This window comes from Theropithecus gelada, chromosome 16 (genome assembly GCF_003255815.1).
Source record: "Theropithecus gelada isolate Dixy chromosome 16, Tgel_1.0, whole genome shotgun sequence".
Lineage (NCBI taxonomy): Eukaryota > Metazoa > Chordata > Mammalia > Primates > Cercopithecidae > Theropithecus > Theropithecus gelada.
This window is the reverse complement of record NC_037684.1, coordinates 37,507,764-37,535,337: the sequence shown is the minus strand read 5'-3', so window position 1 is coordinate 37,535,337 and position 27,574 is coordinate 37,507,764. Positions and strand designations below refer to the sequence as shown.

Here is a 27,574-nt window from a genome sequence, read left to right as displayed (position 1 = left end):
AGACATAGAAACATCATTCACAAAAAGAATATACAGGAAATTGGATAACTGCCTATAGGAGTGTAGGCAACAGGGAAATTCTCAGTGATGAGAATATAATTCCCCAAAACTCTCGAGAGCTTCTCCTATGTTTTTGATGCATATGTTTGTAACTCCACATAAATTATTTATTCACATCAGATAGGCTTTCAAGTAGGCCGCAAAAAAGTTTGGGTGACAAAGTGATGCTAATAATCGACCTACTCCAGGCTGCACAAAGATCATCGCTTACATCTTTTCACTCCTCTCATTTGGCAGCTTTTGCCTATCAGGACCCCAAATTCGGAAGCCTGCATCTCCCAAGCGCTGCCTCCTTGGGCCAGAATTCTCCCCGCGCTATCCCTGCCTCGGAGCCGGGCACCCTGCAAATCCCTTTCCTAGGCGAGCTGGCGCCGCCTCCGGAAAGCCGCCAACTGGGCCTCGGTAAGACTTGCGAGGGAAGCGGGAGCTGTGGGAGGGCGACGCGGCTAGGAAGGAACCCTCGAGGCCTCTGCCTGCACTCCCACCCCTTCCCAGCACCCCGGCCGCCGGTGCCCCGAGGCTCTGCCGACTCTTTGTTAAGCAAGGCCGCGGTTCCTCCGCCCTCGCTAGGCCCAGCAGTTGCCTCCAGTGCCCCTAAGGACTAGCGGCCCTGCGTCCAAAACCCCCACGCACAAACCTGCTGCTATGGCTGCAGCCGCAGCTGCTACCACCGCCGGCACGGAGAGAATCCCGCGGCCCAAAGTACGCGCTGTCCCAGCCCGGTCCCGCCGCGCTCCTTCCTCTCCGCCCCCTTCGCCGCCACCGCCACCGCCACCGCCACCGCCACCGCCTCACGGCCCGTTGCTGAAGGGGGGAGGGTAACAAAAACCCGACATGCGCAGTGAGGAGTGCGCGGGCCGAAGGGCGGGGCCGGGGCTACGACTCCCGGAAGGCGCCTGACCTAAAAGCTCCAGAACGCCTCCCAGGCTCCTCAGATACTCTGACAGGAAACTGCTAGTTGGGTGGACAGAGTTCATGACCCGTCTAGAAAGTGGGTCTGGGAATGAAGAAAAAGCGGCGTCAGGAGGCTGGTCAGAAAATCCCAAGAGAAAATGGGTTGGGCAGAAACCACATTTACATGAACATGCCTATCATTTAAACTCTGGTCCGTTGCAAATACTACTACAGCGACACTCTTGCCTTTGGCCACGTGGTTCCGCACAGCATCACTACCTTTAGCTTCCGGAGCACCGGTTCCGTGTGACGTCAACTTGACGGAACCCTACGGAGGAGGATTGGTATAGGCGAGAGCAGTTCCGGCCCAGGGGCGGGGATTATGTAATTTTCCCAGAAGCCCCACCTCGCCTCAGCTAGGCGGGGAAGAGGGAGGTCTCGCGCTGTTCCCGGTGTTGCGTCCCGCCCCGCACACTGCACACTGCACACTGCGCGCAGGCGCTGACGAGCCGCTCGCATTCTACGTAACGGACGGCGGAGGCTACGTGAAGAGAGGCGCGGCGTGCCTGAGCTACGGTTCTGGCTGTGTCCTAGAGGCATCCAGGGCAGTAAAACAGCTGCGATCGCGGAGGCTGCGGCCAGGCCGAGAGGCAGGCGGAGCAGGGGTGGCGGACGTAGGGCGCTGGGCCGGGTTTCGGCCTTGGCCACAGGTAAGGAGCGGGCCAGGACGCGCTTGTCGGCGGGGCCGGCCCAGGCCGAGCGGTGACTCCGAGTTGCTTGGCCTGTAGCCCGGTCCGGTTGAGATAATTGTAATGGTTTAGGGGAACTTTCCCACGGAGCTGTGAGCAAATGATAGCCAGAAGGGCAGAGTTAGAGGAAATGTACAGTGTGTGCCGCAGGATGACATTAGGATGTATTGATTCTCTTGGGTGGGGAGAAACTAGGCGAGGGGGTTTAATAGAAGCAAAAACCTCTGTGGCCAGTCTCCTCTGGAGGTTTCTAGCATGAAACGTGTTTGTATCCAACACGTATAAGGAGACAGAGGAAAGTCTGCATGATTTCCAGAATACTCGTTCTGGCCGTTGTCAGAAAGACCTAATCTAAAATGACAACAAGGAATAATGGCCTCACTCAGTCCCCTTCCCTCAAGTTTGGACTCAGTCGCTGAGGAACTATTGGATGAGCTTGCAGAAAATAATCAAACCAGACTTGTCAGTGCTTGTGTGAATTTTCCTTGGTCCTGTGTTGCTTGCTTCAGGAGTCATAGAGGCTGGGTGGCCTGGCAAGAACTTGTGCATTTGAGAACTGAGTTAACAGGTGCAGCAGAGACTTCTAAGGGGGAAGGCCAAGGTAAAAATGGCTTGGATGATTGTAACCTAAATAACCTCGAAGGATCTCCATTATAGTGCTGAGTTATCTCAGAAGTGTTTCTATGGTGTGAATATTCTAAGTGGAAATTCAATTTGAAATGATCAGATCTTTTGGTAGGCTGTTAATCGAGTTGGCTGTTCCAGTGTTAACTTTTAGTTACTTATATTTGAAAAAAAAAGTTTTAAGAGTAGGATTTGAAAAGGAGGCCGGGCGCGGAGACTCACGGCTGTAATCCCTGCACTTTGGGAGGCCGAGGCGGGCGGATCACGACGAGGTCAGGAGATCGAGACCATCCTGACTAACACAGTGAAACCCCGTCTCTACTAAAAATACAAAAAAATTAGCCAGGCGTGGTGGTGGTGGGCGCCTGTAGTCCCAGCTACTTGGGAGGCTGAGGCAGGAGAATGGCGTGAACCCGGGAGGCGGAGCTTGCAGTGACCCGAGATCCCACCACTACACTCCAACCTGGGCTACAGAGGAAGACTCTGCCTCAAAAAAACAAGTAAAATAAATATGAAAAAAAATAAAGACAAAATACCCACAATTCTACTATATAAGCTAACTACTATTTGTATGTAAATGTATGTTTTTCTAAACCAAATTTGTCCAACCCATGGCCTGCAGGCCGCATGTGACCCAGTACAGCTTTGAAAGTAGCCTAACACAAATTTGCAAACTTTGTTAAAACATTATGAGATATTTTTTAGCTTATCGACTATTATTAGTGTGTTTTATGTGTGGCCCAAGACAATTATTCTTCTTCCCATGTGGCTCAGGGAAACCAAAAAATTGGACACCCCTGTTAAACTTTTTTGTTTTGTTTTTCTTTTTCTTTTTTTTTTTTTTGAGATGGAGTTTCACTCTTGTTGCCCAGGCTGGACTGCAATGGCACTGTCTCGGCTCACTACAACCTCCACCTCCAGATTCAAGCGATCCTCCTGCCTCAGTCTCCCAAGTAGCTGGGATTACAGGCGCCTGCCACCATGCCCGGCTAATTTTTGTATTTTTAGTAGAGATGAGTTTTCACCATGTTGGTCAGTCTGGCCTCAAACTCCTGACCTCAGGTGATCTGCCCACCTTGGCCTCCGAAAGTGCTGAGATTATAGGTGTGAGCCATCGCACCCAGCCAAACCTTTTTCTTTATGTGCATTTGCTTCTGAAACAATCTGGTTTTCACCTTCATTTGTAACTTTTTTTTTTTTTTTTTTTTTTCATTTAGACAGGGCCTTGCTCTGTTGCCCAGGTTGTAGTGCAGTGGTGCAGTCATGGCTCACTGAAGCCTCAACCTCCTGGGCTCAGGTGATTCTCCCACCTCGGCCACTAGAATAGCCGGACTACAGGTGCACACCACGAGACTTGACTAATTTATTTATTTATTTTTGAGACAGAGTCTCCCTATGTTGCCCGGGCTAGAGTGCAGTGGTGCGATCTCAGCTCACAGCAACCTCTCCCTCCCAGGTTCAAGTGATTCTCATCAACCTCCCAAATAGTTGGGATTACAGGTGTGCGCTACCACGCTGGCTAATTTTTGAAATATTTTTAGTAGAGGCAGGGTTTTACCATGTTGGCCAGGCTCGTCTCTAATTCCTGACCTCAAGTGATCTGTCTACCTCGGCCTCCCAAACTGCTGGGATTATAGGAATGAGCGTGAGACTTAGCTAATTTAAAACATTTTTTTTGTAGAGAGGAAGTGTCACTATGTTGCCCAGACTGTGTAACCAATTTTTTAATTACTTTGAGGTTTTTTTTTTTTTGAGACGGAGTCTCACTCTGTCGCCCAGGCTGGAGTGCAGTGGCCGGATCTCAGCTCACTGCAAGCTCCGCCTCCCGGGTTCACGCCATTCTCCTGCCTCAGCCTCCCGAGTAGCTGGGACTACAGGCGCCCGCCGCCTCACCCGGCTAGTTTTTTTGTATTTTTTAGTAGAGACGGGGTTTCACCGGGTTAGCCAGGANAGTTTTTTTGTATTTTTTAGTAGAGACGGGGTTTCACCGGGTTAGCCAGGATGGTCTCGATCTGCTGACCTCGTGATCCGCCCATCTCGGCCTCCCAAAGTGCTGGGATTACAGGCTTGAGCCACCGCGCCCGGCCAGTATAACAATTTTTAATGGACAACAGTAGCTTTGGTTTTTATACATCCATAGTTTAATCAAAGAGTTTAACCAAATTTCACCATCATAAATAATATTGTAGCACATGTCCTTGAAACTGAATTCCTGTGCAAATTTATTTTCAATTCAGGAATTGTGCTTTATCTTGGCATAGTATCTACTGTGGCGATATGCTTTAGTGAAGGTACATTTAATTACAGTAGGATCATTGTGAAAAGCAGTGAATGCCAAAGGAGTTTTTGTATTACTTTTGCAATAATTGGTTAGGCTTTGATGATTATTGAATGCTTATATGTAACAAAAGTTCTGTTTTAGAAAGATGCTGGTGGTTTTTGGGGAGGAAAAGTAGGGAGTGGGGAGATCGTTAAGACAATACCCTTTAGAATAATATGGTGGCTCTTCAGCAGGTGGGGGTAACTTGGATTGTAGTGGCTGTGGGAATCAAAGAAGGAAACACCAGGATTTGATGGCTGATAGATTTCAAGGGAAAAAGAAGGCAAAACATTAGATATCTTGTTCAACAAGCAAGACTGGAAAAAATGTGATTGATATTAATATACAAATAAGAAATTCAGATACCTGATGATTTTGAGATGACTATAGTCAGGGATAGGGTCAGCCTGAGGGGAGGCCTGTGAAGTAAGAATGGTCTTTATATTTTTTTAAAGTTTTTTTTTAAAAAGAAGAATATGCAGCAGAGACCAGTATGTACCCCATAAAGCCTAAATATTTACTATCTTACTAGATAACACGAAAAGTTTGTAGGACATCAAAACAGGTATGTCTTCAAGGTTACAGTGAGTTATGACATAGGGCTGATGTTTAGATGAGGGACAGGACCGAAAATACAGCCTAAATGGGTTTGATGGTTGAAATATACTTTTCAAATTTCAGCCCAAATGGTCTCCCCCATCTTTTTTTTTTTGTGAAGCCTTACCTATTTGGTAAAATGGTTACATTGTCCTCTGTGTTTTCGTATAATTGGGCACATATTTTGTCACAGATATGATATCATTATATTTGTTAATGCAGAAACTTTTTTCATATATTAGAAAACTTAATGTTCTTCAAAAAGCTATAAAATGATATATTCAATTCCATCATACACACTAGGAACAATTGGTTAGCAAAAAATTACTGCTTCTAAGCAAGTTATATGAAAGCACAGCCACCTACCTACATTTGAGAAGCAGCCTGAGAAGTGGTTCATAGCATGGATTCTGGAGGCAAAACTCCGGGATCAAATCACAGCTCTTTGTCACTTGGTAGTTGTACTACTCAGCATCTCTCTGCCCCATTTTCCTTATCAGTGAAATGGGGATGTTAATATTGCAGCTTTCCTAAGAGCGTTCTTATGAGGATTAAATTAGTTGCTTTTTGTAAAGTCTTTAGAACAGTGTCTAGCACGTAGTGATTTAAGTGTTTGCTCTTATGATAATTTGTTCATGCATGAACACAAATCAATCTAAGGGTGAATGGCCTTTTTATTCATGGATTATTCTTGTTACCACTAACAGATAAATAGCTACATCTTACTCCTTCATTTTTACCTCCTTCTCATTTTCTATAGAAAACTTTTTAATAGGCCCTCAAAAAATGCTTACTGAATACTCTGTGTCAATGGACAGAGAGTTTTAGAAAACCCAACCTAAAGAAATTAAATGACTTGGGCTGGGCGCAGTGGCTCACACCTGTAATCCCAGCACTTTGGGAGGCCACAGCAGGTGGATCACCCAGGAGTTCACAACCAGCCTGGCCAACATGGTGAAACCCCATCTCTACTAAAAATATGAAGGTTAGCCGGGTGTGGTGGTGCGTACCTATAATCCCAGCTACTTGGGAGGCTGAGGCAGGAGAATCGATTGAACCCAGAAGGCAGAGGTTGCAGTGAGCTGAGATCACACCATTGTGCTCCAGCCTGGGTGACAGGAGCAAAACTTCGTCTCAAAAAAAAAAAAAAAAAGAAATTAAATAAATGACTTGATGACTTGTTGAAGATTTTACAGATATCTAGTGCCAGGATCCAGACTAGAACCCAAGCCTCTTGAGTTGTTCTTTATATAATGTGATCTGAATCTAATAGTACTGAATAAGAGAAAAGCAGGAGAGGTTTATAGATTTTTACTATTTATAAAATCTGATCAGTATGTATAGAATGGCAATCCATTTTGGGGTTCTCTTTTTTTTTTTTAAGCTTTTTTTCTCAAGGTGCAATGAAAGCCTTCCACACTTTCTGTGTTGTCCTTCTGGTGTTTGGGAGTGTCTCTGAAGCCAAGTTTGATGATTTTGAGGATGAGGAGGACATAGTAGAGTATGATGATAATGACTTCGCTGAATTTGAGGATGTCATGGAAGACTCTGTTACTGAATCTCCTCAACGGGTCATAACCACTGAAGATGATGAAGATGAGACCACTGTGGAGTTGGAAGGGCAGGATGAAAACCAAGAAGGAGATTTTGAAGATGCAGATACCCAGGTGAGGCTCTTTTTATTGCTTTCTTGGAAAAATTTGTAACTAGCACTTTTCCCAAACATTAAAATTAATCCTCATGGCCGGGTGTGGTGGCTCACGCCTGTAATCCCAGCACTTTGGGGGGCCAAGGCAGGCGGATCATGAGACCAGGAGATCAAGACCATCCTGGCTAACACGGTGAAACCCCATCTCTACTAAAAATACAAAAAAATCAGCCGGGCATGGTGGCGGGCGCCTGTAGTCCCAGCTACTGGAGAGGCTGAGGCAGGAGAATGGCGTGAACCCAGGAGGCAGAGCTTGCAGTGAGCCGAAATCGTGCCACTGCACTCCAGCCTGGGTGACAGAGCGATATTCCATCTCAAAAAAAAAAAAAAAATTAATACTCAGGCTCAGGAGACCTTTACTGTCTGGAATCTTCATTTTCATTCACTAGGTAGAACTCTTCTCAATGTTTTGTGGTAAGTTTCCACCTTTTACATTAACAGAATGAATTGTGTTCTTCTATTGAAACCCTAACTGGAGGAGGGGTTAGAGAATAGATACTGTTTGTGGATGAGAATTGTATTATTTAGAACTTTACAATTGGCTGGGCATGGTGGCTTATGCCTGTAATCCCAGCACTTTGGGAGGCTGAGGCGGGCAGATCACCTGAGATCAGGAGTTTGAGAGCAGCCTGGCCAACATGGTGAAATCCTGTCTTTACTGAAAATACAAAAATTAGCTGGGCATGGTGGTGCGTGCCTGTAATGCCAGCTACTTGGGAGGCTGAGCCAGGAGAATCGCTGGAACCTGGGAGTTACAGGTTGCAGTGAGCTGAGATCGAGCCACTGCACTTCAGCCTGGGTGACAGAGCAAGACCTTATCAAAAGAAAGAAAGAAAAAAAGAAAGAAAGAGAAAGAGAGGAGGAGAGAAGGAGAGAAAGAGAAATAACTTTGCCATCAAAAGCATGGGGAGTCATCATTTTGGTGTTTTGGGTGCCCCCCAGCTTCATTGAGGTATAACTGACAAAAATTGTATATATTTAAGGTGCACAACATAGAGTTTTGGTATACCTATACATATAATGTGAAGTGCTTACCACAATCAAGCTAATTAACATAGTTGCCTCCGTGTGTGTGTGTGTGTGTGTGTGTGTGTGTGTGTGTGGTGAGAATACTTAAGATCTAGTCTCTTAGTAGATTTCAAGTCTGTAATATATTAACTGTAGTCACCATGCTGTACATTAGGTCTCCAGAACTTTTTCATTTTAAGCTGAAATTTGTACCCAATTGTTTTGTTAAAAACATGTAACATCTGTGTTCTATGCTTGCTGCTTACACGTTCTGTTTTCCTCAACAAATGTTGCCAACAAAATGAGACACAGCTGCTGGTGACATTTGTAGAGGAAAACAGATGATGCCTCATTTTTGTAGGAGGGAGATACCGAGAGTGAACCATATGATGATGAAGAATTTGAAGGTTATGAAGACAAACCAGATACTTCTTCTAGCAAAAATAAAGACCCAATAACAATTGTTGATGTAGGTATCCAGGATTCTGAATTCCCAACTAAACAACAAAATGTCTTGTCATTAATCCCAGAAATAGAATTAATGATGTATAACTGGTGTTAATGCAATAGTGGGAACTGAGAAAGAGCTTGACATCAGTTCTTCTGATAAAAATCACCACCTACAGAAGCAACCCCTGTTTATCATTCTAGCACTTCTAGTTTTACTTATCAATGAATAAGTAAAATTTATTCCTTGGTGATGTACAGTACATTGAATTTATTTGGGGGATTAAGGACCAAGTGTAATACAAAGGGCTTTCCAGCTTTTCATCCCATTTGATTGTCCTTATATTTCCTTAAAGAATCTTTTATAAAGCTAGCCTAGAAAAGTAAAATGGACCTATTTTTCAAAGTATAACTATGTTCAATGACAGATATCTGAAGTATCCCTTCTGTTTATGGATTTTCTCATTCTTCCTCCCATGAGGTAGACTCCATTCAGTCTCAGCTAACATTTAATGGAATGATTTTGCTTTTTTAGGTTCCTGCACACCTCCAGAACAGCTGGGAGAGTTATTATCTAGAAATTTTGATGGTGACTGGTCTACTTGCTTATATCATGAATTACATCATTGGGAAGAATAAAAACAGTCGCCTTGCACAGGCCTGGTTTAACACTCATAGGGAGCTTTTGGAGAGCAACTTTACTTTAGTAGGTAAGTGAGGTCAATGTCAGCCCAGCTTCTTGCTTGAAAACAATCTGGTAAGGATGATGTATTCCTCTCAGTATAAGCATCTAACTGCTTTCATGGAATACCAAAGAGGGTGCATTGTTTTTTCTCTCAAGGATTCCCCCTGCTCTTCTTTTTTTAATTTTAATTTTTAATTTTATATTATTATTATTATTGAGACACAGTCTTGCTCTGTCACCAGGCTGGAGTGCAGTGGCACAATCTCAGCTCACTGCAACCTCCACCTCCTGGGTTCAAGCGATTCTCCTGCCTCAGCCTGCTGAATAGCTGGGACTACAGGCATGTGTCACCATGCTCCACTAATTTTTGTATTTTTAGTAGAGACGGGGTTTCACCATCTTGGCCTGCATGGTCTCGATCCCTTGACCTCATGGTCCACCCACCTCGGCCTCCCAGAGTGCAGGAATTACAGGCATGAGCCACCGCACCCAGTCTTTTTATTTTTATTTTTTTGAGGTAAAGTCTCACTCTGTTACCCAGGCTTGTGTGCAGTGGTGTGATTACGGTTCACTGCAGCCTCGACCTCCCAGGTTCGAGAGACCCTTCCATCTTAGCCTTCTGAGTAGGCAGGACTATAGGCACATGCTACCACATCCAGCTAATTTTTGTATTTTTTTGTAGAGACAGAGTTTCATCATATTGTGCAAGCTGGTCTCGAACTCCTAGGCTCAAGCAATCTGCCTGCCTTGGCCTCCCAAATTGCTGGGATTACAGGTGTGAGCTACTGCATCCAGCCTTGAGGATCCTGTTTTTTGGCTGGGTGCGGTGGCTCACACCTGTAATTCCAGTGCTTTGGGAGGCCAAGGTGGGAGGATTATTTGGGGCCAGGAGTTTAAGACCAGTCTGGGCAAAATAGTGAGACCTTGTCTCTACAAATAAAATAAAATAAAAATTGGCCGGTCACAGTGGTGTGCTTCTGTGGTCCCAGCTACTCGTGAGGCTGAAGTGGGAGAATTGAACTCAGGAGTTTGAGACTGCAGTGATACAGGATCATGCTCCTGCACTCCAGCCTGGGTGATAGAATGAGAGACCCTGTTGCTGAAAATAAGAATATATTGTATTTAATAATTTTCTCATCTTTCATGAGTCAGCAGTAAAATTGCTAAACAGCTTCTGATTAGAATAATGTAATAGATGCTTTCAAAACAAGTTGATAAAATTCTGACGGAAACCAAGAAAGTTTGACATTTTAGGTAGCTTGATAAATGCTTTAAATTCGTCTTTTAGAAACTGAAAGTCTCTCAAAATTCCCTTAGAATCTGGACACTTGAGTTTTTGATCCACTGCTGAAATATACACTGAAGGATTTCAAGGAACCTCTGTAGTTGTGCAATGTAGGGAATGAGGTGGACTAACCTCACATTCACCTATTTGGCATTTAGCACCTTATTTCTCTTTAATAGTAAGCATGTATCCACCTGCTCTGCAACACACTAGTGTTTATATATTATGCTACATACTTTACATACAGTGTTTCTTTTTGTAACAGCACTGTCAGTTGGCTATAGTTGCTGTTTTCCTAAGGAGGAAACTGAAGGGCAGAAATGTTAAAAGTTATCTAAGCTATTACATTGCAACCAAGATATCAGAACTTACCTGTTTCCAAAGTCCACCCTGTCTCCACTGCACTGTAGTATTTCAGAGTATGTTTTGACCGGGAAATTCGGGGGGAAAAAAAAAGCAGCTTTGTCTCCTTCTACTTCCCCTTGCTTGTTTTCATTTGGTGTATCAGTCTGTTTTCCCTGGTGAGGTTGAGCAATTTGTTTTGTATACTTAATGAATTAAATGAAGAGAGAAAGTATTGGAATTTGAGCTTTTTTCTAGATTTAAAATACAACTCTTAATACTATTAGTAAGACCCAGTTATCATTTTGCATTGGAAAAGAAAGCTTGGTTAAAGTTAATTGGAGACATAGTGAGGAATTGCTGAGTAGTTTGTATTAACAGTATTTTTTATTTACTCCATAGGAGATTTTTTTTTCTTTAACTTTTGGCAGAGATATTTCAACTGCTTTTTTCCCTATTTTGTATGTACTCTGAGAGACTTATACTCCAAGCTGATCATCGTTAAACTGACAAACGTGCTTAGAATCCATATTTCTTCTAATAGAAACAATAGTTTTAAAAGTAAAAGGAACAGTGCTAATCTATTTTAGTCCCTATCCAAACAGAGTTCTGTAAGACAGCAAAGTATTGCTACTCTGAAGCTATGATCATTTTGCGTTCAGGATAGAGGAACATGAGGTATTCGGCCTTGTTTTCTTTTTTTTTCTTTTTTTTTTTTTTTTTGAGATGGAGTTTCGCTCTGTCATCCAGGCTGGAGTGCAGTGATGCAATTTCAGCTCACTGCAACCTCCGCCTGCTGGGTTCAAGCTATTCTCCTGCCTCAGCGTCCCGAGTAGCTGGAACTACAGGTACACGCCAGCATGCCTGGCTAATTTTTTATAATTTTTTTTTTTATGTAAGAAACGGGGTTTCACCATGCTGGCCAGGCTGGTCTCGAACTCCTGACCTCGTGATCTACCCTCCTCAGCCTCCCAAAGTGCTGGGATTACAGGCGTGAGCCACCGCCCCCGGCCTGGCCTTGACATTTTCTGTTGAGTCACATTAAGTGGTTTTACCCCTAGGGGATGATGGAACTAACAAAGAAGCCACAAGCACAGGAAAACTGAACCAGGAGAATGAGCACATCTATAACCTATGGTGTTCTGGTCGAGTGTGCTGTGAGGGCATGCTTATCCAGCTGAGGGTAAGTAGGAAACTTCTTGTACGATATATATCTTCCCTTAATTTTGTCCAGCTGTGATTCCCAGCCCCCCAATTCAGCATCTTATCCCTTCATATTTGACTTAAAATGAGGTCTAAAAGTGACACTTATGCTAACTGGCAAATGTGTCGTAAAGTATATTTGATGAAGCATTTGATTCTCCTCCAAGGCCCTTTTTTTATACTAAGTAGGAGTTGCAATTGAATTTACTTGCTTCTCTCATTTTTTTTCAGTTCCTCAAGAGACAAGACTTACTGAATGTCCTGGCCCGGATGATGAGACCAGTGAGTGATCAAGTGGTATGTATTCTTCCCGCTGGTTTTCTCTGTACAGACCAAATTATTTTTTTTCTTTCTTCTTTTTTTTTCCTTTCTTTTTTTTTTGATGGCATCTCACCCTGTTGCTCAGGGTGGAGTGCAATGTCACGATCTTGGCTCACTGCAACCTCTGCCTCCCATGTTCAAGCAATTCTCCTGCCGCAGCCTCCCAAGTAGCTGAGATTACAGACGCCCACCACCACACCTGGCTAATTTTTGTGTTTTTAGTAGAGTCAGGATTTCACCATGTTGGCCAGGCTGGTCTCGAACTCCTGACCTCAAGTGATTCACCCACTTTGGTCTCCCAGAGTGCTGGGATTATAGATGTGAGCCATCACGCTTGGCCCAAACTGAATTATTTCCTAGAGCTTTTTCCATTTCTGTCTGGATTGTGTTTTTAGTTTCTGGCAATTTATGTCCCTTGACAAAAAAATGCACCCTTTTTCTCCTTGGACAGAGCATCACCTTCCACTCTGTGCAGTTGTCAGGGGGCCTTCATGGGCCTTTTGATGGGAAAGAGGTGATGCTGTATCACCACACAGATCAATTGACTTAGCGTTGACGATAGAGGGCAAAGCAATTGTGACAGGTAGTGGCCCTCATGGGTAACTTGGCTCCTTGTATATGTTTTTATCTTTGGCAGAAAGCTGGGTTTCTTCTCAAATAAGTTTTGCTTCAAATAATACATTTCTGGCTGAATAAGCTCCAGTCATGATCTGAGGACCTTATGTTTGGTATATCTTCTTTCCTTTATTAAATCATTATGTTGGCCAGGCGCGGTGGCTCAAGCCTGTAATCCCAGCACTTTGGGAGGCCGAGACGGGTGGATCACGAGGTCAGGAGATCGAGACCATCCTGGCTAACACGGTGAAACCCCATCTCTACTAAAAAATACAAAAAACTAGCCGGGCGAGGCGGCAGGTGCCTGTAGTCCCAGTTACTCAAGAGGCTGAGGCAGGAGAATGGCGTGAACCCAGGAGGCGGAGCTTGCAGTGAGCTGAGATCCAGCCACTGCACTCCAGCCTGGGCGACAGAGTGAGACTCCATCTCAAAAAAAATAAAATAAAATAAAATAAGATAAATCAGTATGTTTATCTGCAAATTGTGTCCTTTCTCACAAATACCACATTCCTTCTTTCTTCATTGTTTCTTTTTTTTTTGAGACAGAGTCTTGTTCTGTTGCCAGGCTGGAGTGCAGTGGCGCAATCTCAGCTCACTGCAATCTCGGCCTCCTGGGTTCAAGCAACTCTTCTGCCTCAGCCTCCTGGGTAACTGGGACTACGGGCGCACACCACCACTGCCGGCCAATTTTTTGGTATTTTAGTAGAGACGGGGTTTCACCATGTTGGCCAGGATAGTCTCGATCTCCTGACCTCGTGATCCGCCTGCCTTGGCCTCCCAAAGTGCTGAGATTACAGGTGTGAGTCACCGCGCCTGGCCTCTTCATTCTTTCAACAAATAATTGTGCTGGCTCCCACTGCTACAAGAAACAAAAATATATAAGACAGTTTTTTCTTTTCTATAATAGAAAAAGAGAGATAGGTACGTATTTATGTGAAAGTATGACATAGTATTTGGGTTGTAAGTGTTTTGTTAGTAATGTAAATTAGGTACTTTGAAATGGTATTGGATTGAAAATAATATGTGTGTGTATATATATATATATTTTTTTTTTTTTTGAGATGGAATCTCACTCTATCGCCTAGGCTGGAGTGCAATGGCTTGATCTCGGCTCACTGCAACCTCCACCTCCCGGGTTCCAGTGATTCTCCTGCCTCAGCCTCCCAAGTAGCTGGGATTACAGGCGCCTGCCACCACACCCAGCTAATTTTTGTATTTTTAGTAGAGACAGGGTTTTGCCATGTTGGTTAGGATGGTCTCGAACTCCTGACCTCAGGTGATCCACCCACCTCGGCCTCCCAAAGTGCTGGGATTGCAGGCAAGAGTCACCGCGCCCGGCCCCACTGTTATATTTTAAAGGTCTCATTTTTACTTGTAAACCTGTAATTTTATTTTAATTTTTCTAATATGGCCATGATGACTTAGTCCACTAAAATTTAGAGCCCTATCAGTTAATATTTCTGTCATCCTTTCTCCCACCAGCCACCGTCTTATGAGGAGGAAAGTTTGCTGTATCCTCAGCCATCTTTTTGTAGAAATTATTCTTTAAAAGCATTTTAATCATTTTCAGCTCTCTTTCTCTGTCTCTCTCCTTCTGCTAAGAGAAATTGCTTTAACAAATACGTGGCTCTTTATATTTTATTTGCCCCTTTTTTAAAATTCTGTTTAAGGTTTGCTTTGTGTAACTTCCCGTCAGTGATGGAAGAGCAGAAAACGTTTTCTTTTACAGCTGCCATCTTACCAGTTCTTTTCCTATATTAACGTTTTCCTTCTTCCATATACTAAAAATTATTTCACCCAAGCATTTAAAGATATAATTATTAATATAACAAGTATATCATATCAGACTCTATTTTTTTTTTTTTTTTGAGACGGAGTCTCGCTCTGTCGCCCAGGCTGGAGTGCAGTGGTGCGATCTCAGCTCACTGCAAGCTCTGCCTCCTGGGTTCACGCCATTCTTCTGCCTCAGCCCCCGGAGTAGGTGGGACTACAGGCTCCCGCCACCACACCCTGCTAATTTTTTGTATTTTTAGTAGAGACGGGGTTTCATCGTGTTAGCCAGGATGGTCTCGATCTCCTGATCTCGTGATCCGCCTGCCTCGGCCTCCCACATATCAAGACTCTTTTAGGCTTATAATGTTTTATCTTTCTGGCCCAGTCAGAGTACTAGTAACTGTTTACTTGTCTGGGCTGTTTTCCAACACAAACAGCCAATTCTCAGATTCTCTGGATACCAACTGGGTATCCCACAATTGAATTCAATAATAATTCTTTTTAATTTTGTAAATTTAAATTTTTTTTTTTTTCTAGGGACCGAGATTTGCTATGTTGCCCAGGCAGTTCATGAAGTCCTGGCCTTAAGTGATCCTCTCACCTGGGCCTCCCAAAGTGCTGGGATTACAGGCATGAGCCACTGTGCCCAGCCTCAATTCAATTCTGACCCTATCTACCTGGAGGTAGCTTCAAATCCTAGAGATTAAAGGGCTCAGCCCCACAAGACTGCCCTCTTCAGATGCATTCGAATGTCCCAGGTTACCCATACTGCCATCTGGACTTCTGACCAACTAACTATTAATCAGGGGTTCCTGTGACCTCCCCTCTCAACCAGTAATTTGTTAGATGGCTCATAGAACTTGAAAAGACACTTATATTTACTGGTTTATTATAAGGGGAATTGGGAACCACTGTCAACTGGGAACCACTGTCAACTGGGAACCACTCAGTTCCTAAAGGCCACCCTTCGGTCCTTACCATATGTCTCCCACCCCCAACTTTCCCATAAGCCCTTTCACATTTTGACTTTCTTCTACAAGTAGGGCTATAGTTCCTTTTAAGGACTTGCTTGATTAGGTTGGGTACACCCAAGATAATGTCCCTTTTGGTTAATTCACAGTCAGCTGATTAGGGACCACCTGCCATAAAACAGTCTGATTATGGGGGTAATAGTCCATCATATTTGCAAATCCCAATCACTTAAAGGGAGAGTATATGCATCAGCGGGGAGGGAATCTTAAGGGTCATTTAGAAATCTGCCTATCACAGAACCTAACAGGTGAATTTTTTTGTTTACATTTTTTTAAAAGCAAATAAAAGTAACCATGAATGATGAAGACATGGATACCTACGTATTTGCTGTTGGCACACGGAAAGCCTTGGTGCGACTACAGAAAGAGATGCAGGATTTGGTATGTTAGGTTGCTCCAACTCAAATATATGTAGAACTGTGTCTCTTTAGCACACACATACACAGCTTCATCGCATAATAAAAGGTCATGTCTTACTTTCAATTACTTCTTCCTCTAGAGTGAGTTTTGTAGTGATAAACCTAAGTCTGGAGCAAAATATGGACTGCCAGACTCTTTGGCCATCCTGTCAGAGATGGGAGAAGTCACAGACGGAATGATGGATACAAAGGTAAATATAACAGAAGACATACATTTGCCAGGCCTTGGCATTTACAGGACACTCTTCCTAAAAGTTGCATTGTACAAGTTCATCATTTTATGTCAGTGTACTAGTTTTACATTCCTTTCTCACACAAATATTAAAATACCTTCTTTAAGCAATAAATTGGCTTGTCAAAAGGACAATTTGATCAGTCAACAAGTTCTCTAAATCAAGAGCAAATTGTTCCTGGGATTGCTAATGACTTTCAGGTTTTTTTAAAAAAGGAATATAACTTCTGATCTTTTTCGTCATATCATTTGGTCTTTTTTTTTTTTTTTTTTTGAGCTCCAGTTTGTGTAGGAGAAGAGGGATGTGTAGAGATTCCTCCTTCTTTGTTTTTAAAAAGATGTTGCCTAGGCTGGAGTGCAGTGGCTATTCATATGTGTGATCAGAACTCACTGCGGCATCAAACTTCTGGGCTCAAGTGTTCCTCCTGCCTCAGCAAGAGCCCACCATTGTGCCTGGCTGAGAGAGCCATTTCTTTCTATTGGTTGTGTAATGGTAACAGATCTTAGTATCATTAGAATACAGGATAATTCAGAGATGGTTATAAATGTAAGTTCAAGGTGACATGTTTATAAAGGATCCCCTGAAATTATTTTAGATCCCCTGAAATTATTTATCTTTATGCCTTCATTCTTGTTTCGAACGTTATTTTGAGAAATAGTTTTAGTTGCTCGATAAGAATCTTAATCATTGGTATGACTAAAAAGGAGTACGACTTTTTTTTTTTTCTTTTTCTTAGTAGAGATGGGGTTTCGCCATGTTGGCCAGGCTGGTCTGGAATTCCTGGCCTCAAGTGATCCACCCACCTTGGCCTCCTAAAGTGCTTGGATTATAGGCATGAGCCACTGCGCCCATCCTGGAGTACTACTTTAATTCTAAAGAGATTCCTTATCTTATTGAAATTTAATTTTTAAAAAGCTTTAGTCTTGTCCGCATGCTGTGGTTCACACTTGTAATCTCAGTACTTTGGATGGTGGAGGCAGGAGGATCACTTGAGTCCAGCGATTCAGGACTGGCCTGGACAACATAGTGAGACCCTGTCTCCACAATAAAAAAAATTAGCCAGGTGTGGTGGTGTGTTCCTTTAGTCCCAGCTACTCAGGAGACTGAGGCAGGAAGATCACTTGAGCCCAGGAGATTAAGGCTGTGGTAAGCTATGATTGCGCCACTGCACTCCAGCCTGGGCAAGAGAACAAGACCCTGTCTCAATAAATAAATAAATAAATAAAAAACAATTAACATGCTTTGGTCTTAATGAATGACATTGTACAAAAGTAAGGATTGAAGGGTGAATTTCTTTTTTGTTTTGTTTTGTTTTTGTTTTTGAGACAGTCTTGCTCTGTCTCCCAGACTGGAGTACAGTGGCGTGGTCTCTGCTCACGGCAACCTCCACCTCCCGGATTCAGACGCTCCTTGTGCTTCAGCCTCTTGGATAACTGGGGTTACAGGCACATGCCACCATGCCCGGCTAATTTTTTTGTATTTTTAGTAGAGATAGGGTTTCACTATGTTGGCCAGGCTGATCTCGAATTCTCAAACTCCTTGCCTCAGGTGATCCACCTGCCTCCCAAAGTGTGGGGATTACTGGTGTGAGCCACTGTACCCAGTCTCAAAGAGTGAATTTCTTTATGAAAAAAAGGGAAATGCATTAAACCCTGCTTTTAAAAAATATTATTTTCTTTTTTTCAGATGGTTCACTTTCTTACACACTATGCTGACAAGATTGAATCCGTTCATTTTTCAGACCAGTTTTCTGGTCCAAAAATTATGCAAGAGTACGTATAAGATAAAATTGTTGAAATTAATTTTCCTCACTAGCTTTCTGTGTTGAAACACCTGTAAGGTGCTTCTGCAATATCCCTTACCAAATGTGTGAAGGAAGTTGATGACAGGCCTCCATGTTTTCCTTTGCTTTGACTGCATGCATCATGAGAGGTCATTGTAAACCTATGGAAGAGAAATGAGCCTCCCCTGTCCCAGTTTGTATGTGTCTCTGCATGTTTGCACCACTGACTCAGTGAGGTGGTTGGGAATCTTACAGAATGGCTGGTACTAATAAAATGCAGTGGGTTTTTGTTTTTGTTTTTTTGAGACGCTGTCTCGCTCTGTCGCCTAGGCTGGAGTGCAGTGGCGCAATCTTTGTTCACTGCACCCTCCGTCTCCCGGGTTCAAGCGATTCTCCTGCCTCAGCCTCCTGAGTAGCTGGGATTACAGGCTCACACCAACACGCTCGACTAATTTTTGTATTTTTAGTAGAGACGGAGTTTCACTATGTTGGTCAGGCTGGTCTTGAACTCCTGACCTCGTGATCCACCTGCCTTGGCCTCCCAAAGTGATGGAATTATAAACGTGAGCCACCATGCCCCAGTCCATAGGTTCTTTTTTTTGTGATGATAATTTGTGTGTGATGTTTGACTTATGTCTGATTGCAAATCTGTGTGTTTTGTAATTTATGGCCTTTTCTGGCTTCCCTCTTTGAATAGTTAGGTGATTGTTTCCTTTCCTAGCATAGATGCCCACAATGCCCATAAGATTTCTAGTTTTATAGTAATACTGTTCAGGAGTACATACTCAGGACTTGGATTTGTTCTTTGAATTCACAGCCTGTCTCAGGAGAGCTTATTTATTTACCTTTATCCTTGGTTTGAAACTGGTTCTGACTAAATTTTTAGTTAAAGACTACCCTCTGATAGGCTGTGGAGTTGAGCACAATTCAAGTTAATCTGGATTTTAGTTGTGTACTAAGATTACTCAGGTCCTTATGCCTCTAGATAGTGCTGCATCATCCTTGTCTTGCTCAACTCAATGGCACTGAGGACAATGTTTCACATTGTAGCATTCATTGTGCCTTTTAAATATGGGATGGAGGGCAATCAATAGTCAAAGGATTGATACAGGCAGAGATTACAAAGGAATCTTCAGTGACAGAACTAAATTATATATGCTATAGTAGATTATTCCTAAATTTATTCTGAGCCTAACTCAAAAGTAAGATAATAAGATATCTTGCTATAGGAAGATAGGAGTTGGAAATAAAACATAAAAATCCATCAAAATAAGCAAAAATGTTATCTAAAATATGGGCCTCATACTTAAATATAGGCTCATTTCTGGCTCCCCAGGTGAGATGGAATATACCCTTGCCTGGAGGGAACATCACTGGAGGTGTTCAAGTATAGGATAAAGATCACTTGAGAATGCATCCGTCAGATAGACGAGTGGACCAGATGACCTGTAAAGCTCCTGCGGGCTCTGAGATTATATTTGACTTGGGGATGCCAAGCCAAATACTGTGCTGATTATGTGCAGGTATCTGTTCATCTAAGTGTATTGGGTGAGTTGTGTACATGGAAAACATCTTTCTTGTATTCCTTCTTAATTGTCTTTTCTTTTGTGACAGGGAAGGTCAGCCTTTAAAGCTACCTGACACTAAGAGGACACTATTGTTTACATTTAATGGTAAGTATTCTGGGTCCTTTCTGGGTTCTTAGTCTTCTCTGAGATGACCTTAAGGAGAGTATTGTTTCCTCCTAAATGATAACTTTAAAACTACATCAAAACTATAACCCTATGCTTGCTTACTGATTTCCAGATTTCTTCAAGAAGAAATTACCTTTTATATATTTTAATTTATATTTTCTGCTGCATTTTAACTGCCTAAGAAACTTAGAGAAATGAGTCTGTTAAGATAAAAAAAAAAAAAAAAAGAGTTGGGTGGCCTGGAAATATTAATGCTACCATTAACTCAGTAGGAAAAATGGCTTTGTTTTCCAGTGCCTGGCTCAGGTAACACTTACCCAAAGGATATGGAGGCACTGCTACCCCTGATGAACATGGTGATTTATTCTATTGATAAAGCCAAAAAGTTCCGACTCAACAGAGAAGTAAGACCCAATGCCTATATTATATAAATTGGCACCTTTTTTTGTTTCTTCTCAAGGGGAGGGCAGCTATCAATGATTTCAGTGACTGAATCTTTGCTGGTTGATTTAGAAGTGCCAAATGGGAGTAATTTTATGAAAGAATGCTAAATGGGATTTTGCTGCTGTTGACTAGAAGTGGATTTCTTATGAAACACTTTGTTTCTTGGGGAAGGGCAAACAAAAAGCAGATAAGAACCGTGCCCGAGTAGAAGAGAACTTCTTGAAACTGACACATGTGCAAAGACAGGAAGCAGCACAGTCTCGGCGGGAGGAGAAAAAAAGAGCAGAGAAGGAGCGAATCATGAATGAGGAAGATCCTGAGAAACAGCGCAGGCTGGAGGTTAGACAAACTTGTCTTATCACTGGGGTAAAACTACGATTTGTAAGGATGCCTGCTTGTGTTCTATTGGTTGTTAAAGTAATCTTTGTAGGCTAAAAGTTTAGCATTTTCTAAACATTTGGGACATTATGTCAATTGATAACACTATAAAGAAGAATAAATAATCCTTCCTGTTCAAGCCATGCCACACTGAGTCTGTGAACATGAAAAATTATCAGTATTATCCTGTTCCTCCAGCACAGTTTCATTTTGAAAATTCCCTTATCAGTTTTCAAGCCAAACACTTTGGTGGAAAAAAATTAGAAATTTTAATAGAAGGCAGCACATGTGCCCTATTATCTAAATAAACTTGTTATGTAAAATTTAAAATCTGATTATAGAATTAGAGATTTCCAGTATTTTTGTTTGTATTTTTGTTTTCTGTTTTTTACCTAACTAGAATCTCAAACTCAAAAGCTTTTTGGGTATAGTATGTTATATTTGAAAGCTCAGTATGATCTGATGTGTTTCTGAAATAAGATGCCATAGTTCAGCTCTAAATTTTTTTTTTTTTTTTTTTTTGAGATGGAGTCTCGCTCTGTCACCCAGGCTGGAGTGCAACGGTGCAGTATTGGCTCACTGCAATCTCTGCCTCCTGGGTTCAAGCCATTCTCCTGCCTCAGCCTCCCAAGTAGCTGGGACTACAGGTGTGCGCCACTCAGCTCTAAAATTTTAGACCTTGTAAATGCTGGTCAAAAAAGAGAACAAGGCCAGGTGCAGTGGCTCACACTTGTAATCCCAGTACTTTGGAAGGCTAAGGCAAGCAGATTGCTTGAGCCCTGGAGTTCAAAACAAGCCTGGGCAACATCATGAGACCTTGTCTCTACTAGTAAAAAAAAAATTAGCTGTGCATAGTGGTGCACACCTGTAGTCCCAACTACTTGGGAGACTGAGGTGAAAGGATTACTTGAACCTGGGAGATTGAGGCTGCAGTGAGCTATGATCATACCACTGCACTCTAGCCTGGGCAGTCAAAAAAAGAGAGGGAGAGGACGGGCCGGGCGTGGTGGCTCACGCCTGTAATTCCAGCACTTTGGGAGGCCGAGGCAGGCAGATCATGAGGTCAGGAGTTTGAGACCAGCCTGACCAACATGCTGAAACCCTGTCTCTACTAAAAACAAAAAAAATTAGCCCGGCATGGTGCTGTGCTCCTGTAATCCCACCTACTCAGGAGGCTGATACAGGAGAATTACTTGAACCCGAGAGGCAGAGGTTGCAGTGAGGAGGGATCAAGCCACTGCACTCCAGGCTGGGTGACAGAGGGAGACCCCATCTCAAAAAGAAGAAAGAGGGAGAGGACAAAGTTCTGGAAGATGTGAATTTTAATGAGAATAATCTTGAGATAATTGAAGAATATTCTTAGGAGTAAAGGGGTCATGTGTCCAAGAAAATGTGAGCTGCTATGCGGGCTTGCATTTGACAGTGGTGTCATTAATGCTGTTGAGTGAAATGCCCAGGATACTGCAGGCCTGTCATCATCATCTTACCCCTTTAATCATGTTTTTGTTTTATTTGGCTTGGTTTAGTGATAGATATTTTTCCCCCGAAAATGTAGCTCTGTGTTTATGCAGTCTTCTTTATAAATAAATATGGCTTTTTAAGGTGTACGTGTGAAGAATCTACAAAGGAATCAATAGGTAATGCCTTTCATTTTTCTATAAAAAAGGAAGTTCTACATTTCTTTCTAAGGTTTGAAACTATAATGAGTTAAAGGAAGAGGGGGCCTGAAACTTAACTTGAGTCAGATTGTAAACTTCATATAGATGTAAATCATTTAATTTTTTTGAACTACCACTTTATAGTATTTGGTCTGGGTACCTTGTAAAAAGATCTGGTGAACTCAATAGAACAACCCACCCAACCCCTTCTACTAGTGTATGGTATGAAAGCTCCTTTTTTTCTTTTAATTTATTTTTATTTTTATTTTTGAGACAGGGTCTTGCTGTGTAGCCCAGGCTGGAGTATAGTGGCACAATCGTAGCTCGCTGCAGCTTCAAACTCCTGGGCTCCAGCCATCCTCCCATCTCAGCCTCCCAGTATGCTGGGAATACAGGTGTGAACCACTGTGCCCAGCCAGAGAGCTCCTTTTTACTCACATCTTTTCAAAAACTAGTTATTAATTTTTTTTTTTTTTTTTGAGACAGAGTCTCGCTCTTTCACCAGGCTGGAGTGCAGTGGCACCATCTCAGCTCACTGCAGCCTCCGCCTTCCAGGGTCAAGCGATTCTCCTGCCTCAGCTTCCCTAGTAGCTGGGACTACAGGTGCCTGCCACCACGCCCAGCTAATTTTTGTATTTTTAGTAGACATGGGGTTTCACCATATTGGTCAGGATGGTTTCGATCTCTTGACTTCGTGATCCGCCCGCCTCAGCCTCCCAAAGTGCTGGGATTACAGGCGTGAGCCACCATGCCAGGCCCTTTTTTTTTTTTTTTTTTTTTCCTGATTCTGGTAGTGGCGAAATGGTATCCCCCTTGTTTTGTATTTTTTGAATTTTTTTTTTTTTCAGACATACTCTTGCTGTGTTGCCCAGGGGGAGTGCAGTGGCGTGATCTCAGCTCACTGCAACCTCTGCCTCCCAGTTTCAAGCGATTCTTTTGTCTCAGCTGGGAATACAGGCACCTGCCACCATGCCTGGCTAATTTTTGTGTTTTTTTAGTAGAGATGGGGTTTCACCATCTTGGTCAGGCTGGTCTCAAACTCCTGACCTTAGGTGATCCACCCGCCTCGGCCTCCCAAAATGCTGGGATTACAGGCGTGAGCCACTGTGCCCAGCTATTTTTTGAATTATTATTGAAGTTGAACATTTTTCACATGTATTGACTTAAATATCTCTCAAATGTGCTAGCATAAATATATTTATCTTTTTTTTTTTTTTTTTTTTGAGACAAACTCACTCTATCACCCAGGCTGGAGTGCAGTGGCACAATCTTGGCTCACTGCACCCTCCGCCTCCCAGGTTCAAGTGATTCTCGTGCCTCAGCCTCCCAAGTGGCTGGGATGATGGGTGCCCACCACCACACCCGGCTAATTTTTGTATTTTTAGTAGAGATGAGGTTTCACCATATTGGCCAGGCTGATCTCGAACTCCTGATCTCTCAAGTAATCCACCCACCTCAGCCTCCCAAAGAGTAGGCGAGGTTTCACCACATTGGCCAGGCTGGTCTCGAACTCCTGATCTCTCAAGTAGCCCACCAGCTTCAGCCACTGCACCCGGCCAATATTTCTTACATGATACTGTATTCTGTGTATCGTTGGTTTTACACGTGTGTGTAATATGTAATATGGGAGCTAGGGATGGGTAGTGCTGGGAAAAGAATGAATGTGGTGAAGGTAGGGGTTGGAACAATGGGAAGAGGACATTGGGATTGAACCTGGGAGGTGGAGGTTGCAGTGAGTCGGGATTGTGCCATTGCACTCCAGCCTGGGCGATAGAGTGAGTTTGTCTCAAAAAAAAAAAAAAGATATATTTATGCTAGCACATTTGAGAGATATTTAAGTCAATACATGTGAAAAATGTTCAACTTCAATAATAATTCAAAAACAGGGAAAATCCACCTCAAAAAAAAAAAAAAAAAGAAAAGAAAAGAAACCTAAGACAGGCTGGGCGCAGTGGCTCATGCCTATAAATCCTAACATTTTGGGAGGCCGAGGCAGGTGGATCACTTGAGGTCAGGAGTTCAAGACGAGCCTGGCCAATATGGTGAAACTCCATCTCTACTAAGAATATAAAAATTAGCCAGGTGTGGTGGCACACACCTGTAATCCCACCTACTTGGGAGGCTGAGGCAGGAGAGTCATCCTGGGCAACAGAGCAAGACTGTATCTAAAAGGAAAAAAAAAACCTGGCCAGGCACTTTGGCTCACACCTGTAATCCCAGCACTTTGGGAGGCCATAGTGGGTGAATTGCTTGAGGTCAGGAGTTTGAGACCAGCCTGGCCAACATGGTGAAACCCCATCTCTGCTAAAAGTACAAAAATTAGTTGGGTGTGGTGGCACGTGCCTGTAATTCCAGCTACTTGGGAGGCTAATGCAGGAGAATGGCTTGAACCCAGAAGGCGGGGAGGCTGCCATGACCCGAGATTATGCCACTGCACTCCAGCCTGGGTGACAGAACAAGACCCTATCTCAAAAAAATAAAGAAAAAACCTAAGACAGTCAATAGTTCCCAAACCAGGAATTTATAAATCACCCTTTGAAACCTAATTTGTTCCACTATGAAGAACTATATATGCTTTGTGCTTCTTCTTTTCTTCTTCCCTATTTTCTCCATCCTGTACCAGCTGAGGAGTATATCTCCGAGTACATTTTTACCCCAGTACCCTAAAAATGTGAAGTTTGAGATTGTAGCTGAAATAAACTTTAATCAAGTGTGACCGCTAGTGGCCAACAGTGAAGTCATACTTTGACTTGACCTCTGAGGCTTCTCTCAGTCCACATAGTAATAATCTGAACCTTCTTCCTCTTCTATATAACTTCCTAATTCCTAAATAAAAATATGATAAATTTGATGATTTTTATCACATTTGATAAATAGGATAAAAATATGATAATGTCCCAAATAGAGCATTATGAATTTAAGTATTGTATGCAGATATGCTGTCTGTGCTAATAAGAAATTTGCAATGAATAACCTGATGGAACAAGATTCTTAAAATTCATTGAGCTGAAGTAGAATGTGTCTTTTGGCAGTTATACATTTATGATATAATCCCATCATGAATGGTATGGTGAACATCAGGCTAAGTGTTTCCTGGGTACAGAAAAAAAATCAAACCAGAATAACAAAGCCTAGTTAATTGTAGTAGTTTCTAAACTGAGATTTTCGTTTACCTTTGCTTCATTTGAAGTTTATTTAATTTGCATTCACTATACTGGCAATTATTTTTATAACTATCTTTTAGAATGTTATTTATGGTGCAAGCTTAAGTTTTTGAATAATACTATAGGCAGTATTCTGATTTGGATTTTTTTTTAAGATATGTTTCGAGCTTAATTTGAATTCTCTCGTCCCCGCTCCCTTCTCTTTTTATTTGTTATGCCTTCTTTCTCTAGGAAGCTGCATTGAGGCGTGAGCAAAAGAAGTTGGAAAAGAAGCAAATGAAAATGAAACAAATCAAAGTGAAAGCCATGTAAAGCCATCCCAGAGATTTGAGTTCTGATGCCACCTGTAAGCTCTGAATTCATAGGAAACATGAAAAACGCTAGTCCATTTCTCAACCTTAAATTTCAGACAGTCTTGGGCAACTGAGAAATCCTTATTTCATCATCTACTCTGTTTGGGGTTTGGAGTTTTACAGAGGTTGTAGATAACCTTGAAAGGGCTCTGTTTCAAGAATTTGTTTTCCAGATAATCAAATTATTTTGATTATTTTATAAAAGGAATGATCTATGAAATCTGTGTTTTTAAGTATTTTAAAAATTATAATACGAATCATCAGTGCTTTTAGTACTTCAGCGTTTGAAGAAATACCATGAAATTTATAGGTAGATAACCAGATTGTTGCTTTTTGTTTAAACCAAGCAGTTGAAATGGCTATAAAGACTGACTCTAAAACAAGATTCTGCAAATAATGATTGGAATTGCACAATAAACATTGCTTGATGTTTTCTTGTATGTCTACATTAAACTTGAGAAAAAGTAAAAATTAGAACACTGTATGTGATAATGAAATTTCAGGGACCCAGAACATAATGTAGTGTATGTTTTTAGGTGGGAGATGCTGATAACAGAATTAATAGGAAGTCCGTAGGCAGTAGGATACTGACATGTTCATGGAAAATTCCAGGGACGGGAATTTCTAGGGACAGGAGCATCGTTTTTTCCTTACCTGATGCCACAAACCAGTGACAATGTGAATGCTGTATTTTAAGTGGTTGTATGTTTATTTTTTTGAGTAACAAATGCATGAAAAATTAATGCTTCACCTAGGTAAGATCATTGGTCTACGTGAAGTCACAAATGTTTTTTCCTTCTTGGTTGCTGCAGCCTGGTGGATGTTCATGGAGAAGCTCTGTTCTCTGTATTATGGCTGTGTGCCTTTGCTTCTCCCTCTGCTTTTATTTTTTCCATAGTTGAGGCTGGGTGTGTTCTTTCAAAGAAATGGCCATGAATATGTATAAGTATACTTTTGAAAATGAGCTTTCCTAAACTATTGAGAGTTCTTCCCGCCTCTTGCCGAAGCAACTCTTGCAGGAGAGGCCCATGTATCTGCACGAGCACTTCGCTTGTTCAGATGTCTGCATTTTATAAATGCTTCTTACTAAGAAAGCATTTTTTAGGTCATTGCTTGTACCAGGTAATTTTTGCCGGGGATGGGTAAGGGTTGGGTTTTCTGGTGGGAGTGGGGTGGTGGGTATTTTTTGTTCATGCTTTAGTGCAGGCCTGTTCTGAGGCAATAACAACAAGTTGCTGTGAAAACAGCATGTGCTGCTGCCTTTGTAACTGCATGGAAACTTTTCACATGGGTTTTTCTCCAGGTTAATACAGAAATATGTAAACTGAGAGATGCAAATGTAATATTTTTAACAGTTCACGAAGTTAAGTTATTAAAATAACAAAAATAACATAAAACTTAATTACTTTAATATTATATAATTGTAGTATTAGCCTTGTTTTACAAACCTTTAAAATACATTTTAGAAATCAAAGTTGATAGTCTTAGTTATCTTTTGAGTAAGAAAAGCTTTCCTAAAGTCCCATATGTTTGGACCATGGCAGCTAATTTTGTAATTTAAGCACTCATATGAACTACCTATGGACATATATTAAAGTGATTGACAAAATCTCAGCGTGCCGCCTTGACTTTCTGGAGTTATCCTACAAGAGTATAAGCTCAGAGGAAAGTTATTTCTGTTCAATAAAAGTCAGCACTGAAGTGCTTTTCTTTCAAAAGAGTTAATCTGAATATTGCTTTTGTTGTTACCAGTCATTTTTAAAACATTTTATATTTTTAGAGCCCC

At 42.1% G+C, this 27,574-nt stretch overlaps 2 protein-coding genes across 4 annotated transcripts in view; one reads left to right on the top strand and one right to left on the bottom strand.

Moving 5' to 3' along the window:
* Window positions 1-1,199, bottom strand: part of DDX42 (DEAD-box helicase 42) — a 47,147-nt gene extending 45,948 nt beyond the window's left edge. The window contains exon 1 of one of the 2 annotated variants that reach the window (XM_025360950.1): window positions 698-1,199. The gene's annotated coding sequence lies outside the window, so the exon portion shown is untranslated. The remainder of the gene's footprint in view (window positions 1-697) is intronic. The other variant, XM_025360949.1, reaches the window with a different exon arrangement.
* Window positions 1,200-1,333: 134 nt separating this feature from the next.
* CCDC47 (coiled-coil domain containing 47) lies at window positions 1,334-27,402 on the top strand. 2 transcript variants are annotated; one of them, XM_025360965.1, is made up of 14 exons: window positions 1,506-1,664; window positions 2,213-2,304; window positions 6,629-6,911; window positions 8,322-8,429; window positions 8,943-9,117; window positions 11,781-11,902; window positions 12,154-12,219; window positions 15,942-16,043; window positions 16,162-16,272; window positions 18,001-18,086; window positions 19,712-19,770; window positions 20,086-20,195; window positions 20,407-20,574; window positions 25,667-26,206. In XM_025360965.1, exons 3-14 carry the CDS (start codon window positions 6,648-6,650, stop codon window positions 25,745-25,747), a joined length of 1,452 nt encoding a protein of 483 aa, XP_025216750.1. In that variant the 5' UTR covers window positions 1,506-1,664; window positions 2,213-2,304; window positions 6,629-6,647; the 3' UTR covers window positions 25,748-26,206. The 2 variants fall into 2 exon arrangements, with proteins under 2 accessions (XP_025216748.1, XP_025216750.1); XM_025360963.1 differs by lacking the exon at window positions 2,213-2,304 and having other exon boundaries at window positions 1,334-1,664; window positions 25,667-27,402.
* Window positions 27,403-27,574: the final 172 nt, after the last annotated feature.